The sequence below is a fragment of the Callorhinus ursinus genome, unplaced genomic scaffold (genome assembly GCF_003265705.2).
Source record: "Callorhinus ursinus isolate GAN/ISIS: 27379988/994484 unplaced genomic scaffold, GSC_fseal_2.0 scaffold24, whole genome shotgun sequence".
NCBI classification, from domain to species: domain Eukaryota; kingdom Metazoa; phylum Chordata; class Mammalia; order Carnivora; family Otariidae; genus Callorhinus; species Callorhinus ursinus.
The window spans coordinates 3863466-3880960 of NW_027397086.1; the positions used below are offsets into that span (position 1 = coordinate 3863466).

Genomic DNA, 17495 nt, shown 5'->3' on the forward strand with positions numbered 1-17495 from the left:
CTGCTGCCTAGAAACTCCTGGGTCCCTCCTTTCCTGGCTCAGTCGCAAAGTCAGCGCGGTGACTACCGGAAGCAGTTCTGCGGTGGTTGTCGGGATCTTGATGATGTGGCCCCCCTTCCCCCCTCCCCGTCCCGGGATGTCGGAAGAAACCCGACAGAGCAAACTGGCTGCGGCCAAGAAGAAGGTAAAACGTGCCGGGTCGCGGCTCCCTGACCCAGCCAAAGGCCCCTCCGAAGGCCGGACCGTGGCCAGTCTGTGCTGCCCCTGAGGCACACAGGGCGAGCCCCTCGGCGCCCCTTGGCGCCCCCCCCAAAGTCTTCTCAGCCAGTCCCGCCCCCCGGCAGCCCAGCCCCCGCCCTCGCCCGTCGCCCCCGGGTGACTTTGGGCCGGTGACCCCCGGGATCCTCGCTCCGGGCTTGGCCCTCGCCATCAGCCACCCAGAACCGGAGGACCTGGGCTCCCCTGCCCGGTCCCGGTCTCCGAGGACCTCGGTCCCGGCCCTGCCTTCCCCTCCCCCACCGCGGAGCGGCGACTCGGGCGTCGGTAGGGAGGAGTGGAATGTAGTTACGTCACAGTCCCCCTTGGAACTGTCATTAGCGCCACGAGCCCGGTGTTTGATCTTACTACCCAGTCTTCCAGTGTTTTCATACCCTTTCCGGTTTCTCTGATCGCGGCACAAATTCCCAGCTTCAAGGGGACTGGGGACTATGGGACCTGGGTGGGAGAGGTTTCAGGAGCCCTTACTCTAAGATTGTACCCCATCCTTAGACATTGACTTCAGCAGTGATCGCAGAACGTTGATAACACCTTGGTGACAACTGGGGAGACTGTGTTTTTTTTAGTATGGTTTCCTCCTAGGTTTCTACTGTCCAGAAAGACTTTCACAGTTTAAATCTGAATTCTCTACCTCACATTTTAATTCCCCATGATTCTGGGACCAGGGTCCCCCTCAATCGGTGGTCTTTAGAGTAAGATCTGCTTATCCTCTGTGGAACAGATCTCTGGAACCTGAACTTCATAGGTGGGAATCTTCTCCAAATCATCATCTCAACATGGAGTGTCCTAAATGCCACAGAATAATATGGGACTGAAGCATCAATTGTGCTTGATTCTCTTGACAGAGAAAAGTCATTTTATAATAATGTACCTAGGAATGACGTTTGCACAGATGTGTAAGATTATAATAGAATTCTCTCCGAAATGGTGGTTGGGTTGTCCTCGTTCTGTTACGTTCCCACATTCACTAGGTGTGTGCCTTCATTGCCTTCTGCCATCAGGATACGTTGATGTAAAAGTTTGCTAAGTACCAGTGTGCAACTTTAACAGATGTGTAGGAAAGGACTCTAAAGTCTGATTACCCAGATGTTTACTTTTCCATCTCCACCTCTGGTTTTGCCTCTTGGCACTTGCTGATTTCCTGGCATAACCCCAGAACTCGGAGTCGGAAGACTAAGTTTAAATTCCATTATTGCCCCCCTCTTTTTTTTTTTTTTTTTAAAGCCAAGTTATCATTCCATGTCTGCAGTCGCTGAGAAATACAACACCTTGTAGGGCTGTTGGTGGCATTAAATCAGATGGCGAATGTAGGAGTATATGGTAAACTACAAAGTTGGATGTGAATACAGGGGATTAGAGTTCTCATGAATCCTGCTCCTTTCCTTTTCTGCAGTTGAGGGAATATCAGCAGAAGAACAGCCCTGGTATTCCTGCAGGAGCGAAGAAGAAAAGGAAGATCAAAAATGGGAGTAGTCCAGAGACAACCACTTCTGATGGATGTCACTCTCCCGAGGATGTGAGTATTGGCTGGCCAGGCTCCTGGGACCAGGGTGCTCAAGGGGCAGTAGAGGGTGGTGGTTAAGATTGTGAAGGAAGTGTCAGGTACAGGTTTGAATCCTACCTCTCCCTTTGCTGGGGATAATGTCTCTGCTAGGGATATATTTCCACATCAGTAAAATTGGGGTAATGTTATCTTATTTACACTTGTGACACTGGAATGAGATGGTTGATTTTTTTTTTTTTTAAGATTTATTTATTAAAGAGAGAGAGCTGGGGACGTGGGGGCAAAGGGAGAGGGAGGGAGAGAGAGAAAATCCTCAAGCAGACTCCCGGCTGAGCACAGAGCCTGACATAGAGCTCTGTCCCAGGACCCTGAGATGTGACTTGAGCCGAAAGAAATCAAGAATCAGACATTTAACTGACTGAGCCACGCAGGCCTGGCATAGGGCCTGGTGCAGGGTAAACATTCAGTAAAGGGTAGTGGTATTTGACATACTGTTCTGGTGACTTTGCTCATCCCTAGCCTCAAAAGGGAAGCCAGGCAGTGAGAGCAGCCATGTGCCATCATGCTGTCCCTTTAGAAAGCAACAGAAGGGGCCCAGGGTGTAGCGAGGAGAGGCCCAAGCACTTGGGTTAGGGGACATTGAGTTTTAAGTCCATCTTTGCCACCAGCTTGCTGGGCGACCTCAGGAAAATCACTTCCTCCCCTGGGCCCAGTGGGCTCATCTGTAAGATGATATTGTTGGAGCAAATCAGTGTCTTTCAGACTACTACCTGGAGCCCCCTTTGTTCAAGCGAACCCTTCCTTGGAAGTCTGGTTTTAAAACGGAGATGACATTCCTGTCAGATTCGTCCCCAGCATCCTGGGCCTGAGGAGCGGGTCTCATGAGTGTCTTTTTTTTTTTTTTTTTTAAGATTTTATTTATTTATTTGAGAGAGAGAGAGAATGAGAGAGAGCACGAGAAGGAAGAGGGTCAGAGGGAGAAGCAGACTCCCTGCTGAGCAGGGAGCCCAATGTGGGACTCGATCCCGGGACTCCAGGACCATGACCTGAGCTGAAGGCAGTCGCTTAACCAACTGAGCCACCCAGGCGCCCTCTCATGAGTGTCTTAAGAAAACCGCTGCATTGGGCCGGTGACTGCATTCTCTGTCTCGTTCAGGGGACTTTTCCCTCTATGTATGCTGATTTCTGCCTCCAGCAAGGCAGCTGGTAGCCGTTTGGGAAGGCGGCCCGGGCCATGGATTTGTTCCCCTCTCTTCTCTTCCTCCTTCCCTGACTCTCTCACCTCTCTCTAAGCCACTTTCTCTCTCCCCTTGCCCTTGTTTCTCCCTTCTCGCCGCCTGTAGATTCAGGACATCCTGAAGGTGCTGGTGTCCGACCTTAACCGCTCCAATGGGGTAGCGTTCCCCCCATTGGACAAGTGGCAGGTGAGGCAGTGCCGAGCCCCCTCTCTGGCTTGCTCTCTCCCAGCTGTGCATGCCCCAAGGCTTCTCTGGTTTGGGGGATACTTTGCCTCTGGCTTATTTTATGTTGCTGTCATTAACCCTCAGCCTGTTCATGTCTGCTTTTTTCACCTGCTTGGTTGATTGGCTTGTTTTTCTTGCCCCTCATCTTTTATCATCTTGAAGAAGGAGAGACATACCTTGAAGTTTAAAGGTAATTTGGGAGAGCTTCCAGAGCAGGTGTGTGGGATCTGGGCTTTTCAAGCCTTGAGTATGAATACCCAGTGGCATGTCAGACTCGGAGAGATTAAATAAAAGCAGACCTTTAGGCTTGCCTTTTGGGCACCCATCCCCAAGTTTGTGCTCTCTTTGAATTGGATGACTTCATTTTGGTTTGAGAGTAGGGGACTGTAGGGTTAAGACGAAGGGAGCGTACATTATAGTCACAAGGATCGAGGTTATTTTTTCAGAGGAATTAACTGTAAAGCACACGAGGTTAACCAAACAGGACATCCTGCCCCTGTTGTCTTTTATTTTTTATTTATTTATTTTTAAAGATTTTATTCATTTATTTGACAAAGAGAGACACAGCGAGAGAGGGAACACAAGCAGGGGGAGTGGGAGAGAAGCAGGCCCCTCGACAAGCAGGGAGCCCGATGCGGGGCTTGATCCCAGAACCCTGGGACCATGACCTGAGCCGAAGGCAGACGCTTAATGACTGAGCCACCCAGGCGCCCCCCTCCCCCATTCTCTCTTAAAAATCAACTGGACATTTGGCTGTGTATTCAGTGGCCCTTGCTAGGGGAGGCGGTTGGCTAGGTGCTCGAGAAAAGAGGTAAACTAGGTCGAATGCACACTGAGGGAGGCAGACCCTACTGTAAGAAGCAAAGGTAGACTGTGGCAACGTTCCAAGTGCCCAGCTGAGGGCAGGGTTGGTTCTAAATGGACTCGAGACTGGTTTGAAGATTACAGGTGGGTAGCATTTATCCAGATGGAGAGTGGGGAAAGTGGGAGTCCCAGGCAGAGGGAGGGCGGGATGCAGGTAACAGCCAGCATTATGAGCTTACAGAGCATCTCCCAGAAAGGGAGCCTGGGTGGGTTTTCTGGACATGATGTTCACACTTTGTCCTGGGACACTGGCCAGGCTGGTGTGAGGGGAGGAGGGTAGGGCTGAAATGCGGCCAGGTCCTGCAAGAGATGGGCATGGGGAGAGGGCGGGGACAGAGCTCTGGATGCTGGTGCAAGAGGCTTTCACCCACTGGGACCACTCATGCCTGGGTGGTCGGGTCTGTCCAGGTGCTGTGACTCACATTGTGATCTCAGAGGAGCTGCTGAGGGGCACAGGGAAGGGAGCCCAGGCCTAGAGGACTCCTGAAGCTGGCATTTGCCCTGAGTTCTAAGATTCTGTGCCCACACCCCTCTGTTGTCCTGGAAACGAAGACCCAGATCTTTCTTGTGGTTTTTAAATCCTCTCTGTATCCGTGGCAGTTTCCCACTTAAGTTTTCTGTTCCCGCAATGCAGGCTTGTGGTTACAGGATCCTGAACAGAGCTGACAGCATTTCCAGAAATGGGGACTCATGGAGAAATAAAATTTTAATGGAATGGGACAGTTGGGGGAGTGGAGAGTGATTTTTTAAATACTCCATACTTTTGCTATAATGCCTAAAATCGTGAAATAACCGGGTCGATCTTAAAATCGGCGTGTTACATTTATTTAAGTCCTCAGAAAATTACTTTCTTCCTTTTCTGAACGTTCTTGTGTCTAGTGCTAGGGATCCATGGGAACCCAGGATGCCAGGAGGCACCCAGAGCTTGCCAGGGCCCAGGGCTAGAAGTGCCCACCTCCCCCGAAGTCTCAAGCCCCGCCAGCCGCTGAGACTCTGCTCTTACCTGGGAGATTCTATTGACAAGTTGGCAAGGCAACGCCAGGTCCTGGGGTCAGAGGTCACAGCCTGGATAGTAAACATGCAGATTGCTTGATTCGTCCTCAGCTTCCTGGGCTTTGCAGCACTTGCTCTAAGGAGGGCAGTAGAGTTGACTTTTCAGAGGCCAGGGCTGTTGGGTCCAGAGAACAGCCAGCCCTGGGTCCCTCTTCCTCCAGGCCCCAGCCTCGCTGGCCAGGCCTTGGCTCCCTGGTGTGCTCCCCTCTTCAAACTCGAGCTTGTCGGCCATCTTCCCCGTCTCTCTGCTCATCTTTGCTCCTTGTCAGACATCAGATCTGTAGAGCTACATGCTTGGGCTGTCAGGCCTGAGCCCAGGAAGAGGCTGGGTGGGGCCCTGGTCAAGCAGGTGGGTCCAGGTGGGGAAGAGGGAGCCGTTTCTCCATGGCTCCTTGTCCGCAGTCACAGGATTGTTTTCCAGGATACCCAGAGTCAGAGGGTAGACGTCCTAGCTCTGGTTTCTCACGGTGGTCCTCAGCTGGGTAGGTGTTTCGGAGCTAGGAGGTTGGAGTGGGGCTAGCGGCCGTGTTTTTCTTTTTACCTGCAGGAGTAGGGTGAGGCATCTAGTTAGGTAGCTTCTTTCCCAGAAAAGGCCTGAATTGGGCAAATAATATGGCCAGTAGCTGGGGAAAAGAAGGGGGAAAGGAAAAGAGAGCAGAGAGGAAGGAGGCAGGTAGTGGCATCGACCACGTCCTTCATCACCACCACCCTCTGCCTGGCAGGGCCCAGGGTGAGGGTCACTCTGGCATTCCAGAAGAACAGTGCCTTCCTTCTCCCTGACTGGGCACCCCTGTTTTCCACTGCTGTGGCTGTTGCAGGTCAGAGCCTGATAATGTCTCTTGCTGAGCTCCACGGAGAACAAGGCGCCCATGTTGAGGAAGGAGGTCGCGCAGACCCTGCTTTGAGCTTTGGCCGTCCAGAAGGCTGCAGAGCGGCCCTCAGCTCGGGCGAGTCATGGCCGCCCTCCAGAGTGGCTCCCAGCATGTGTGACTGTCACTCTGACCACAGCAACACCTGTCCTGCCCGCTCTGCACCCCTGCGTCCGTGGCAGCAAGGCGCCTTCTTACCCGCATGGCCCCTAACCCCTTTCTCTGTTCTGTGACAGGCGCCCAAAGACTGCGCCGCTCCTGCCGCACCGACTGTTGATGACACCGTGTCACCTGATGGTGTCCCTTCCCGCTGTGCTAGTCCCCCCCGTGTCACTAGCATGGCGTCAGTTCAGGTTTGTGCCTCCTCGCCCTTTGCCTGCCGCCCCACTCGATGTTCACCACCCCCCCACGAGAGGACTGGGCCTGCTTTGGGTCCTCTTCCCCTTTCTTCAGGGAGCTTGGTTCCTTCCGGAGGACTGAGGTGGGGGAGGCCGAGACCAGGTCTTTCCCTGAAGTCTGGGGAGCTGGCAGGTTGTCAGAAGGTGCTTGCCTCCCCCCACCCCTGGGTGGTCTTACCAGCAATTGAGTGACCACCTCATGTGTTTCTTCCTGAGCAGAGTCATGATGCAGAAAATGGCCCTTTCCTCATGGATGAAAGCAAGTGAGTATCTCCTGTGGGGGCAGCAGTCCCTAGGCCGAGGGAGTCGGGGTAGGCCACTGACCGCGAACCCCTCTTTCCCATTGAGCCTCCTGCACCCCTGACTCCTGTGTTCGTCCCCAGATGTGTGTCATCTACCGAGAGCCTGCGACAGCTATCTCAGCAGCTCAATGGTCTTGTGTCTGAGGTACCCCAGGACTTGAAACCCAAGGTGGGGGGTAGGTGGGGGGATATGACGGAAAGAATGAGGCGGAGGTTCCCAAGAGGGACGGAAGAGCCCGGGGGCAGCCAGCTCGCTGGGCGACGTTCAGCTCGGCGGGACTCCTCTGAGTCATCTTGGAAGCTCCCCAGATGAAGGGGTCGGACCTCAAAGCCGAAGCTGGTGACGGTATTTGCTCCCTCTGCAGGAAGCACAGGATGAGAGCTGCCTGGGAGGAGACGGTTGAGGGGGGAGATAAGAACCAGGAGGAGTTGGCCCAAAGGGGTTAGGCACAACGGTCTGCAGCTGACGGGCGGGCCAGGGGGTCGGGCGGCTTAGGTCCGGAGGCGGGGGCAGAGCACACCTCCATGTGAGCCCTTTCGTGTCTCCTAGCCTTCAGCCTACATCAATGGAGAGGGCCTGGCAGCATCTACTAATATGAAGGATCTGGAGGTAAGTGGGTCTGGACCGTGGCTCAGTGACCCTGCAGGCCAGCCCCCCCCACCTCCTCCCACAGTGGGGGCTGGGTGCCCCGCTGCCAGCTGAGACAGCGCAGACAGCCCCCAACCCTAATGACTGCTCTCTCTACCTCTCCCCCCCCACCCCGCCCTCGTCCAACTCCTCCTCCTCCTGTGCATGCGCCTCAGAGCCGGTACCAAGAGCTCTCACTAGCCCTGGATTCCAGCAATCTAACAAACAAACAACTCAGTAGCAAGATAGAGGAATTGGTAAGAGTCCAGTGGGGTCCCCTGATTCCACACTGCCAGTCTGGGGCTCCAGTTTCTCCCTGGGGCTCTGAAGAAAGGGGCTGGGGGCCCCTGGTGCCAAGGGAGAATGGGGTGCCGGGGGGCCTAAGTCTCCATTGGAGGGACCCCGGAGCACGGAGCATGCAGCATGGCTCTCTGTGGCTGCCCTCTTTGCCTCCTCTCTGTTCTCCAGACACCCCTGCTTGGGTCCTCCCCATACTTGCCCGGGGGCTCTTGCCTCTGGAGGAAGCGCTGGTTTGACTGGTGCGCTCCAGCCTTGACTCTCAGCCCCTAATTTGCTCCTTCTTTCAACTCGGACAAAGTCACCTTTCCTCTCTGGGCTTCCGTTTCCTGAGGAGGTAGAATTAGAGGTGGCCAAGGTCCCTTTTAGCTCAGAAAATCAGGTCCTTCTCATTCCTGTATCCCTGCTATTGAGAACAGAACCTGGCCTGGGGCGGGGGCATGCTCAGCAAATATTTGTGAATGAATGCACCCTTCCGAACCACGAGCTGACAGAAGGGTAGTCTAGTCTCGCTGATCAACTCCCATTTCTAGAGGTTTAGGTCCTTGTCCTTTCATGGGCATCTGGATCCAGACTCCCACTTGCATAGCTGTGAGCAAAGCCACTTAAGACCCAAAGTCTCTTTCCTTGGGAGCTTGAGGAGAGTCTGTCAGTTCATGTCCCCGTGAACTTTCCCTTTAAAACCCGTCCCTGGCCCCTGCCCATCCTCTGTCTTGGTGTGGGGAGGGTAGTAAAGGGGGACAGACTGAGTTACCTTCCTTTGACTCTCCCCACAGAAACAGCAGAACCAGGAAACCTTGGATCAACTGGAAAAAGTAACGTGATTTCTTTGCTGATTACATGGCAGATGGGTTTGGGGAGGATTCAGATGTAGAGGCCCATTCTCGTCTTGGTCTGCTCCTAGCCTGGAGGAATCAAAGGCCCCCTCGTCCCCCCCCCCTTCCCCACCCCCCGCCCCACAATCCCCGCCCCCCCCCCAACCCGCCCCCGATCTGGCCACATTGTTGAGCCTGTCCTGGGCCATCGGTGGCATTCTGGGAGCATTGCTGTTTCATCTCTGCCTCCTCCCAGTCAGGGATGTTGTGTGTCCTCCTTCCTGCAGGAGAAGAAGGAGTTTGAGCAGAAGCTTGCAAAGGAACAGGGGTCTCTAAGGGAGCAGCTGCAGGTGTGTGGAGCCGAGGTCCCCCTCCCACCCCCCAGGAAACGCTTCCTTCCCTCCTCTTCAGCGCCCCTTTGCCTTCTCTCCCAAAGGTTCACATTCAGACCATAGGAATTCTCGTGTCTGAGAAGACTGAACTACAGACAGCCCTGGCCCATACACAGCAGGCGGCCAGGCAGAAAGCAGGTGGGGGTCCAGACACCCTCCCATCCCTCAGCCTGGCATGTTGGTAGGCCTTGGGTGGGATTCCTTCCTGGGTTCCATTTCGAACTCTGTCATTCTAGGAGAGTCTGAAGATCTTGCTAGTCGCCTGCAGTCTTCCCGCCAGCGCGTTGGAGAACTGGAGCGCACCCTGTCTGCTGTCTCCACACAGCAGAAACAGGTGGACAGGGTAAGCCCCTCATGGGACCCATCCGCGGGAGTTGCAGCTTCCCCGACAGGTCCATTCCACGTGGTGGAATGTCTTACTGCCCAGAAGGCAGCACGGGCCCTTTCTCGCTACTGTAAAGTTGTTAGAAGAAACGCAGGGCTGAGCTGGCTGTCTTGAGGTAATTGGCAGTGGTGGGGGCTGTTTTCTGGAGCGAGCACTGAATGCAGAGCCCAGAGCCAGAGAGCCAGCCCTGCCGGTCACCGGCTCTGGGCCTTGGCCGAGTACAGGACAGTACTTTTAGTATGTTACCATTTGTGTAGGAAGGGAAGCATGTGTGTAATAGATAGAAGGTGCATGAAAGGGTTTATAAAAACCCAGGGAGAGGAACAGAGTAGCTCTGGAAGACCTGTCACCTCTGTACCTTCATGAGTGCTGGGCCTATGAATAGATCATTCAAAAAAGAGACAGAAGATCCCAATGCAAATTTAATTCCACTCCTTGGATCTGCTCCCCCACCGCAGGGAGAAACTGGGTGAAGAATCAGACAGACTGGATGTTTAATTCCAGCTCTGCTGGGGATTGCAGGCAAACGACTTCACCTGTAACAATCTGCGTTCACCCGTAAAACAGACACAGTCGGGCCTGCCCCATGCGGTGGTCGCAAGGCTTGAACGCGATCCTTAGCCTGGTGCCTGCTGACTGGCTCAGGGAAGGACCTGTCACAATGCTGCTCGGGCCTGGTAGCAGTGCCACCCCCTCTGTCCGGACCTCCGCTGGCCAGCCGGGAGTCCCTCCCACCCTTCCCGGGCTCTTTTCCGAGGCGAATGAGAGCGTGGGCTTGGAAAGGCTTTGAACGAAGTGTCAAGGGTAACTGACAGTCCGCCCTCCGCACTCTCCCCGTGTCCGCGCCTGACCCCGCCTTTCTGTGTTCGCAGCACAACAAAGACTTAACCAAAGAACGAGATGCCCTGAAGCTGGAGTTATACAAAAACAAGTAGGACGGCTGCGGGCTGCGGGCTGCGGGCTGCGGGCTGCGGGCTGCGGGCTGCGGGCTGCGAAGTGGGAGGGGCGTGGGGGCGGGCGGGGGCGGTTCCTACGGCCTAGGACCCGTGCAGAGCTGGGCCCAGCGGTGCCACCAGCGCAGGCCATGGCCTCAGGCCGCTCAGGTCTTCCCTCTGGCCTGCCGCCGGGGCCTCTTGCTGCCGGGGCCCCTGCCAGCGCCCCTGTCTTGTGGCTCTGCGGCACGTGTGGCCGGTCGGTCACCAGAGGGCTCCCTTCTGTCCTGTGCTGGTGGGCCTTTCCTGGCCACCTGTGGCCACAGCAAAAACAACGAGGACCTGCAGCAGCAGAACTCGGAACTGGACGAGAAGCTTCGAGTGCTGGTAAATGAGAAGGCGGGCATGCAGCTCAGGTTGGAGGAGCTGCAGAAGAAACTGGAGATGTCGGAGCTCCTGCTGCAGCAGGTAAGGCCCGAGCCCCAGCCATCGGGGGCCGCTGTCTCCCGGGATCGTAGTGGGCGGCCTCCAGCCACGAGCTGGAAGATTTGGATCCTTGCTCTGGCACCGCCACAGAATGCTGCTCCAAACACTGATCAAAATCTACAAATCGAGGCCTGGCCCAGATCTGTGGCATCAGAATCTCAGGGATAGGGCTTTTTTATTTTTGTTTTTTAAAGCATCCTGGGTGAAAACCATTGTTGTATAGGTGGCAGGCATAAGGCTAGCCCATGAGTCTGTCTACTTCCTCTCGGAGGGTGGGCCACCAGGGTCAGAGAGCCCCCCTCCATCAGAATTTCTTCACACTGAGCCATCCTCTGCCTTCAGGTCGCATCCCTCGGTGGGGCTCTTAACCTCCCGATCAACACAGGAAAAATCTCGTCTCTTTCCCAAGACAGACCTTCCGATACTGGCGGTGGGGGGCGTGGGGGGTGGGGGCGTGTGTGTGTGCAGATTCCTTGTCGCTCCCTCGTCTCTTCCAAGCTACACAGCTATTGCTCATGTGGTCTGTCACCCTCCTGATTGCTTTCTCCTGGATATGGGACCCGATTTCTTAGAGCTCCAAATTTGGTCTGGCCTGGGCAGCAGACAGAGCTCTCCACCCATCCACCTGTCTGGCCACCCATCCTCTCAGCAAGTGTTAATTGAATGTTGCCTCTGTGGCCCGTCCCTGTGACGGGCAGTCTAATAAATGGCCCGCTAGAGATAGAAAGTGAGGACTTGAGGTTGCCCTGAAGTTGATGGACGCCCGCACTCTGTGCCCTGACTGCCCCAGTTCTAGGACCTGGACCAGTTTGTAGCCTTATTCACTATAACCAGAAAAGGATCTGGAAGGATGTACACCAGGTCGGGGGGATTGGGAGCTAGAGGAACACTTACAATGAGTATTTAGTTAACAGAAAGCCTACGGATGCCGTACTAACAGTGTGAGCATAGAGATCTTCATCGATCCCAAGTTGTACGTTATCCCAGCTCAGGCCCTTTTGTGGGGGGCCTTGTGTGGTACACCTGGGCTCCCCACAGCTAACCTTTTCATCTTTCATTCTCCAGTTTTCTAGTCAATCGAAAATCCCTGATAGCAGCCAGGAGTTACAGCAGGCCCTGGAAGACCGGGCACAGCTGGAGGCCCGTGTAGGGCAGGTGAGGGCTTGCAGAGCGAGGGGGGTGGGAGGAGGGTGACCCCAGGTGCCCAGGAGCCCGTGAGGCACAGTGACAGCCCCTGCTAACTTCTGCGCCCCTTCTTACAGCTGAAAGATTCACTAAAGCAACTGCAACTGGAGAGAGACCAGTATGCAGAGAATCTGAAGGAGGATAATGCCGTTTGGCAGCAGAGGATGAAGCAGATGTCTGAACAGGTGAGATGTGACCTTCGGCCCCCCGCCTTAGACAGGTCACGTGATCTTTCCCGGGCATCAGTAAAATGGGAACCCTGTCACTTGCTGTGTGCAGCCAGAGGCAGCTGTCTAGTTTTTACAGGGGGGAGGGGTAGAGAGGGCGATGGTCCTCCCTTCCCGCCCCCCACACGCCCCTCCCTCCTGTGCTTTGGGCAGATGCACAAACTGAGGGAAGAGAAGGAGCATAGCGTGAATCAGGTGCAGGAACTGGAGGCCAGTGTGGCCGAACTGAAGAACCAGATAGGTGAGCTGGGGCTGGAGGATCTGGGAGCAGGATTGGTGGCAGAGGGCTGGTGAGGGTACCTTCGAATGCCCCTAGGGATGTGGGTGGTTGGAAGGGGACTGTGGCCAAGGGAAGGAGGTCTATACCAGGAGTTGGCCAGTCCGAGTGGAGCGCCCACTGGCCACCACCCAGAGTTGTCTCGAGCATAAAAACCTAAAGAACTCTATTCCAAAGTATCTTGAAAGATTGCACGTCCCATGAGTGTGAGGGGCCTGTTAGCCAGGAGGCCAAGGTTTGGGGCGACGAGGCCCAGTTAGGAGCTATGGACCAAGAAGAGGGGGTTTCGGGAGGCACAGAGGTGAGAGGCCCCTCCTGTGTGCCCCCTCTCAGCGGTGCCCCCAGCCCCGGAGCCCCCAGCCGGGCCCTCGGAGGAGGAGCAGCGGCTCCACGAAGAGGCTGAGCAACTGCAGAAGGAACTGGAGATCCTGGCGGGGCAGCTGCAGGCCCAGGTGAAAGACAACGAAGGTCTGAGTCGCCTGAACCAGGAGCAGGAGCAGCGGCTGCTGGAGCTGGAGCGTGCCGCTGAGTGCTGGGGCGAGCAGGCCGAAGAGCGCAAGCAGATTCTGGAGAGCATGCAGAATGACCGCACCACCATCAGCCGCGCGCTCTCCCAGAACCGCGAGCTCAAGGAGCAGCTGGCTGAGCTGCAGAACGGCTTTGTCAGGCTGGTGCGCAGCCCTTCCTCCCTGGCCTGGTCCCTGGCACAGGGCGAGACACTGAACCCCTCTGGGCCTCTGTCTCCCCACCTGTAAAACTGGGGAGGGGGTTATGGACCCCACTTGACATGGTCCCCATGAAGGCACCCTGTGAGCTAGAGAGCCCTGCTCAGATGAGCTGTGGGAGGCAGACAGCATGTCCTGGGGTCTCCAGCTGCGCCAGGTGGCCACTGACTCCTCCTCTCTGTCCAGTCCAACGAGAACATGGAGGTTACCACCGCGCTGCAGTCGGAGCAGCATGTCAAGAAGGAGCTGGCCAAGAAGCTGGGCCAGCTGCAGGAGAAGCTGGGGGAGCTGAAGGAGACGGTAACCCCCGCGCCGGCCGAGGAGCCTGGGGGACAGACACCCGCCTGGAGAGTGGGAGGCTTGGCCAGGACAGGCAGCTCCAGCCGGGGGGTGGGGGGCATGTGACTCCAGGGTCCTTCCCAGCCTGCCTGTGGCACAGGCTCCTTCTTGCCCCCTGCTCTCTGACTTTATGGAGTGGGTAGCCCTGGGCCGAATGGAGGTCGTCGCCGCGGTCAGAGACCTCGAGCCCCTGACCAGAGGGCAAGAGATGGTGTGCCGTGGGCAGCTTCTCGGATTCAGCCTCAGTGTCATCTAAAAGGGAGATTAGCATTTTGCTCACGGAGGTATTGAGGATTAAGGGAGAAGCATGCCTGTAAAGTGAGGCATTCAGGGCACACTTAGATGTCAGTTGGCGTGCTTTGATTCTTTGATTTTCCACTAAAGTTAAAAAGGAGGGCTGTCATGAGGTGTGAGGCCGGGTGAGGGAGGTGTGGGGCTCTGGGCGGGGGGTGGGGGCAGTGACTTTGGTCCTGGAGCGAAGGAGCCAGGGGCCCAGGCGGGTGGCAGGCCTAACCCCCCCCCCCACTCCCATCTCCCCAGCCTGGGCTCCGAATCTCCCCCCCACCCCCCTCCCGCAACAAGCCACGGCCACCACAGCCTCAGTCCCAGGGTCTTCCCGCAGGTGGAGCTGAAGAGCCGGGAGGCTGAGAGCCTGCAGCAGCAGCGGGACCAGTACGTGAGCCACCTGCAACAGTATGTGGCCGCCTGTCAGCAGCACGTGGCCGCCTACCAGCAGATGGCTTCTGACAAGGAGTTGCTGCACAAGCAGGTCCTGCTGCAGACCCAGCTCATGGACCGGCTGCAGCACGAGGATGTTCAGGTCAAGGTGGCGGCCGAGAAGGCCCGCCAAGAGTTAGAGGAGACCCAGGTGAGGGGGTTCGAGTGCTGGGCCCCCAAGGGGAGGACCTGCCACCTGTGTCCCTTCTTACTCTTTCCTGGCCCCTCAGGGACGCCTGGAAGCTGCCACCCAGCAGAACCAGCAGCTCCAGGCCCAGCTGAGCCTCATGGCTATGCCTGGGGAAGGTAAGTGGGGGTGCCCAGGGGAAGGGGACAGAGCCCAAGGAAGAGGGCGACTTTGAGCAGCACTGAATTGAGCGCGAAGGGACCTTTAGGACAGTGGCTCCTTCTCCTCTGGGGATGGGCTGGCCCGAGGTCACACAGGAAGGCGGGGCGGAGCCGGCCCCGAGCTTTCCTCCCCGGCCCGCTCCACCTCCCCTGTTGGGTTGTCTGAGGAGCCTCCGGCTGCCCTGACAGGAGACGACCTGGACAGTGAGGAACAGCACGAGGAGGCTGCCCGGCCCAAGCTGAGCGTGCCGGAGGGCCTGGAGAGCCGAGAGGCCATGGTAAGCGGACCCCCGCCATTGCCCCTTCCTTCCCTGTGCCACCTTCCTGCTTCCCTCTGAGGTTCCCCCCCCCACCTGCCCCGGGCACCCTTCTTGCCTCTTGGTTTGCCTCCCTCGACTTCTCTTGACCCCCGATACCCCTGGGAGCCAGTGGTCAGCTGTGGCACCATTCTTGAACCACGGGTGGGCCCGGCCCGCTGAGGCCGGGGGAGGAGGAGCTCCTCTCCACCCCCGTGTTCACCCTGAGTAGCCCCCCCCCCACAAAAGCACATCTTGCCCGCAGGTGGCGTTTTTTAACTCGGCCCTAGCCGGCGCCGAGGAGGAGCGGGCCCGGCTGCGTGGGCAGCTGAAGGACCAAAGGCTGCGCTGCCAACGCCTGGCTCACCTGGTGGCCCCGGGCCCGCACGTGCCGGACATGGCCGCGGCCCCCGGGAGTGGAGGCGACAGTGTGCCTGGGGAGACCCACCAGGCCCTCCAGGCGGCCATGGACAAGCTGCAGGTGAGCGAATCTCTTGCTGCTCGGCCGGCAAGGGTGGGATGGCTCAGGCGGGCTGGCGCGCCCTGACCCCCGCTGCTCTGGCCGCAGAACCGATTCATGGAGCTCATGCAGGAGAAGGTGGAGCTGAAGGAGCGGGTGGAAGAGCTGGAGCATCGCTGCATCCAGCTTTCGGGAGAGACGGACACTATTGGTGAGCGGGAGGGCCAGCACCCGGGGCCGGCACGGGGCAGGAGCTCTGGGATGGGGCCAGAGCCTGAGCGGCCGCCCATCTGCCCACCCGCCCGCAGGAGAGTATATAGCCCTTTACCAGAGTCAGAGGGCATTGCTCAAGGAGCGGCACCGGGAGAAGGAGGAGTACATTAGCCGGCTGGCTCAAGACAAGGAGGAGATGAAGGTAGGGGCCCTGCGCGTCCTTGGGAGTGGTGTGCGGGGCAGGGGTGGGCCTCGCGGGGGCTCAGCACCTCTCCCTCCAGGTCAAATTGCTGGAGCTGCAGGAGCTAGTGCTCCGCCTGGTAGGCGAGCGCAATGAGTGGCAGGGCAAGCTCCTGGCCACTGTCCAGAACCCTGCTGGGGAGCCCACTGCAGCACCTCCAGCCCAAGAGCTTGGCGATGCCAATGGCCAGGGTGGTGAGTAGAGCCCTCGGGGGCGGGTGGGTTGAGGGGGGGCGGGGAGAGCTTGCACAGCACTCAGAGCCCTGCCTCTCTCTCCCCCCGAAGATCTTCGAGAGGTGAGCCTGGCTGACAATGATAGTGTGGCACCTCCCCAGGGAGAGGCCCTGGTGGGCCGCAGTGCCCCTGAAAACCCCACTGCACAGCAGATCATGCAGCTGCTGCGTGAGATCCAGAACCCCCAGGAACGCCCAGGCTTGGGCAACAACCCCTGCATCCCCTTCTTCTACCGGGCTGATGACAATGACGAGGTGAAGATCATGGTGATTTAAGCACCTGTCACCAACAAGCAAAATCTGAAGAAATGGGGCCGGGGGCTCTGCCCCCACCCTGTCCCTACCACCCTATCATTCCTTCCCAGTCACCCTTTTCTCCTACACTAGCAAGATAGAACCCCTAAAGGGGTATGATAGGCCCCCTAATGGGGGGAGATAAATCGGTGCAGACCCACTTGCCACCTTGGCGAGAGCTGTGTCTTTATATCTGGACTATTCGTGGTTCCAGAAAAACAAAGAGCCGGAGGCTCAATAGATATATAGAGTTTATTTAGGAGGCTCCCTCTCGGGCTCCCTCTCTTGGGGAGCAGGGGCTCCCTGGTGACCTCCTCACCCCCACCATGCAGTCCTTCATTCAGAGGGGCTCATGCATCCTCTATTCAGAGGCACTTTGGGGCACAAGTGCCCCCCTGTCCCGCTAGACAACTGGGCAGCACTCTCCCAAGCCTCTCTGAGGCCCAGCAAAGGCATATATAAGCTGCTGGCGGGGTGGGCTCCCCCCTCAGTGTATATACTGTACTTCTGTAACATTTTGTATATTCTGGGGATCGGGCAGCCCCTGTATCATAGCATAGGTTAGAGCTGGCAAATGGGGAGCAAGTTCTATTAAATATTTGGGGAATGGGGACACTTATTTATTGATAGCATAGGACAGAGGAAGACAGAAGAAGGAGGCGGGGACGGGGTTCTGCCCTGGTGATTCGACTCCTGTGGGTTTGCTTTTTATTTCAGAATAAAAGGATTTAGCCATACTTGGCCTTGTGGGTGCCTGTTTCCGGTCACTGGCCACCAGGGACTGGGGTCTGTGCTGTGGGCATGGAACAGGGAGGAGATCTTGCCAGCAGAGGGCAGGCTTCTGGATTGTGCGAAGCCCCAGTGTGTCTGAGCCTGAGCGGAGCTGTTAGAGGTGGGCCAGGCCTGTCACCCCCATGCTGCTTGGGGATGCCTGGGGGACCGCAGGGGGCTCTGCCCTGGGACTCTCAGGGGCATTCCTGCCCTAATGGCCCAGAGGCTCAGAAGCCTGATCTAATCCTGGGGAGGGAAAACAGGGTCCCAGCACCCAATCCTCCCTCCAGGCCGAGTCGGTGCCCCTGCCCCCTAGTGGGCAGAGCGGGCTTCCCAGGATGAGAATTTGTGAACCCCCCAGGTGCCTTCCCAGTAGGCCTTGCGAAGGATGGGGCCTTTTACCGCCACTCCTTACAGCACCGGAGCGATGGCTGGGCCCTTGCCCACCCCTGCAACCCAGTGTTCAAGATTTCCCCTTCCCCTGAACTCCACAAAGAACACAAGCC

The 17495-nt window shown here is 57.1% G+C and overlaps 1 protein-coding gene across 4 annotated transcripts; it reads left to right on the forward strand.

Moving 5' to 3' along the window:
- Nucleotides 1-29: 29 nt before the first annotated feature.
- GOLGA2 (golgin A2) lies at nucleotides 30-16955 on the forward strand. 4 transcript variants are annotated; one of them, XM_025888283.2, is made up of 27 exons: nucleotides 30-184; nucleotides 1670-1792; nucleotides 3124-3204; nucleotides 6266-6382; nucleotides 6647-6690; nucleotides 6811-6874; nucleotides 7280-7339; nucleotides 7534-7614; nucleotides 8431-8469; nucleotides 8757-8819; nucleotides 8906-8999; nucleotides 9098-9204; nucleotides 10119-10177; nucleotides 10505-10646; nucleotides 11730-11819; nucleotides 11927-12034; nucleotides 12230-12317; nucleotides 12687-13024; nucleotides 13265-13378; nucleotides 14040-14285; nucleotides 14365-14440; nucleotides 14672-14760; nucleotides 15044-15259; nucleotides 15347-15449; nucleotides 15547-15653; nucleotides 15733-15886; nucleotides 15977-16955. In XM_025888283.2, the coding sequence occupies exons 1-27, from the start codon at nucleotides 101-103 to the stop codon at nucleotides 16198-16200; spliced, it is 3111 nt and encodes a 1036-aa protein (XP_025744068.1). In that variant the 5' UTR covers nucleotides 30-100; the 3' UTR covers nucleotides 16201-16955. The 4 variants fall into 4 exon arrangements, with proteins under 4 accessions (XP_025744068.1, XP_073761774.1, XP_025744069.1 ...); XM_073905673.1 differs by lacking the exon at nucleotides 7534-7614; XM_025888284.2 differs by lacking the exon at nucleotides 3124-3204.
- Nucleotides 16956-17495: the final 540 nt, after the last annotated feature.